General features: G+C 35.1%; 1 protein-coding gene across 1 annotated transcript; it reads left to right on the forward strand.

Annotated features, from left to right (window-relative positions):
- Positions 1-361: 361 nt before the first annotated feature.
- On the forward strand, positions 362-1544 carry LOC113852937 (ethylene-responsive transcription factor ABR1-like). Its single transcript, XM_027483338.1, has 2 exons — positions 362-593; positions 883-1544. The coding sequence occupies exons 1-2, from the start codon at positions 362-364 to the stop codon at positions 1542-1544; spliced, it is 894 nt and encodes a 297-aa protein (XP_027339139.1).
- The last annotated feature ends 1265 nt before the right edge of the window (positions 1545-2809 follow it).

Below are 2809 nucleotides of genomic sequence, written 5' to 3' on the forward strand. Positions count from 1 at the left end.
AAAGACAAGGAGAATTTCAAACTGTTTTTCACTTTTATTAATTGTTTGGTTTTATTTCATTGAGCTACTTCGTCCATAAGAAGTTTTAATACACTTGTCATTAATTCACCGTCTGACTCTTCTATGGCGGCGCCTGCAAACAATTTGAACCTTTCTCTCCTTAGTACATATAAATGAAAAAACTCATGGGGTTGTTGGAGTGGATGGTATAAATTGTACATTTTTGCATGAAAAAAAAAATTATCTAAACAAGTTTTACATGTGTTTATCAAAGGTGGCGAATCCTGGAGAGAAGGGAAACGAGGTTGAGAGGAGGGAGTCTCATGAAGGGATGAACAACCCAACATTGTCAACCATGCAAATGCTATTTCCAGGTATGAATAGGGAGAGAGAGATGTCTGCTATGGTCTCAGCTTTGGCTCACGTGGTCTCTGGAGATGTGCCAAGCGGTGATTCTCATCAACCCAGTGCTCTTGTCGATGATGCTATTGCTATTGTTTCCCCAAACATGCCTTCTTCATCTCTCAAGAGAAGTAGGGAACATGACTCTTCTTTCTCACACCCCGCTTCATCCCTTGCTATGCCAACTACAAGTAAGCACAAAATTGAACCCTTTACAATCTGTTACTACTATTTTTAATTTTCCATCATGAAATATAATCATTGATAAATACACATGTATTTTTTTAAAATTTCATATTGTAATATAGAACTGCTCAACCATTCAATATTTTCGTCCAACCCCTTCAGAATACATGTTATATATTTAAAGATAAAATGAAGTGCTTAGCAAATATACTACTATTTTTGTTATAAATTTTTATCTGAAGGAATTAACCTTATTATATACTTATTCATGTGGGATTAATTATATATACACAGCTGCAGAATGTTCCAACAACATGACAAGTAGCATAATAACAGAAACGAGGGAAATGGTGAATGCTGTGTACGAATACAGAACAACAGAGAATGTGGTGAGGGATCAAGGAAGGAGAAAATACAGAGGAGTGAGACAGAGGCCATGGGGAAAATGGGCTGCGGAGATTAGAGATCCATTCAAAGCAGCGAGGGTTTGGTTAGGGACATTTGACACAGCGGAGGCAGCAGCAAGAGCATACGATGAAGCTGCTTTGCGTTTCAGAGGGAACAAAGCGAAACTTAACTTCCCTGAGAATGTTACTCTCCGACAACCTCAATGGAACCTTTCCAATTCTTCTACTTCTATGGTATCTGTTACAACCTCCACTGACCCAGTTGTTCATACTGAAGCTCTTCCCCCTTCTCAGGCTTCCAGCGATTTCTATGACTATTTTCAGCTCTCTGGGTTTCCCATGAACCTTTATGATGATCGCATGTTAATGGCTTCTACCATGGCTTCTCATGTTCAATCTTCGTCGTCGCCGTCAACCTCGTCTTCTTCTTCTTCTTCTGCGTTTGGTTTCTCTATAACTTCTCCGCAGGCCACTTCATTTTCTTCATTGTATTCTACGCAGTTGCCGCCATGGTCAGCTTCTGGTCATAGTTCTTCTTCCTCGGGATAATCCTTTTTAATTTATTAAGTTTGTATTTTTGTTCTTCTGTTGCATCTCTCTTCAATTAATTCTTTTTAAACCATTATCCCCTCACCTCTGTTATTTGTTATTGCATTTGCATGACGAGCTTGTCAATCTATTTATGATTCGTGATTTTACATGATGATCTTTATCGAGGAAAAGAGAATTCAACGTTTTTGGTATAAAACCTTCACAATCCAGAACTAAAAGTCTGCTGTCACAAAAAGATGATGATAACGAAGAAAAACTAAAAGTCAGCATGAAATGGATTGACTTTCTCGCAATAACTCGTGCACATCAATTTACCGGGAAGTTAAAATGAAAATTTTTTAAAAAATGAGGTGCATAAGTTAATTTTCTTTAAAGAATAAATTTAGTTTATTTTACTTAGTTGATTTATTTTATTTTCTTATAAATGCTTATTAAAAAATTCATTTATTCGGTACCTGAGTTGAGCAAAGTTGAAAAAATTCATGTGAGGATAAACTCGACACTATTTTTCCCCTTCGCTGAACTTAAAGAAAATTAATAGTTTTATTCACATTAATAAATTAAAACTTACTCTAATTCTGAAATCGTAAATATTTTGTCATTTTAGTTGTGTATTTCATAAAGCTCTCCTTTTAGTTTGTGATTTTGCAAATTATAATTTATTTTAGCTTTTTTTGGTGACATCTTCTGCTAAAACTAAATATTATGGTGAATGATGTTTTGTTTTAAATGGAACAAAGCAAATAATGTGTTGCGAAGACAAAAGTAACAGATTCATAGGGTTAAGAATTAATATAATACACTTAAAATCTTACTAAAATTATGTAAATGTTACAATCAAGATCGATGGCTGACTACGTGTTTGTTTTATAGCTTAGTAATTCTAACATTCTGGCATGGCATGTTAGTAACGTGGCCAGACAAACATGCCTTTGACAATTTGTAGGCATGGAACGATTTAATGGTTTAGTTTTGAATTTCTAACTAGAAAAACAACGTCTACCTTCTGCAAATTCGTTTTTTCTTCCTTTTTTATTATCCAAAAGTCCTTATCACAACGTGAAATTCTAACATTTATTCGGTGCATTATTTATTTGAGAATTGCATCCTGTTGAACTTGGAATCTTTGTTCAAACCACTAGGGGAAAGATGCTCCAAATGCCTCCTCAAAACACTTATGTCTACTAGTATATAAACAAGGTATAAGGCGTACCATAGACGAAAATTAAAAGGAGCGACCCATGAATTTGACTTCAACAATC

Source organism: Abrus precatorius, unplaced genomic scaffold, assembly GCF_003935025.1.
Source record: "Abrus precatorius isolate BTA unplaced genomic scaffold, Abrus_2018 Scaffold10, whole genome shotgun sequence".
In the NCBI taxonomy this organism is placed as follows: Eukaryota; Viridiplantae; Streptophyta; class Magnoliopsida; order Fabales; family Fabaceae; genus Abrus; species Abrus precatorius.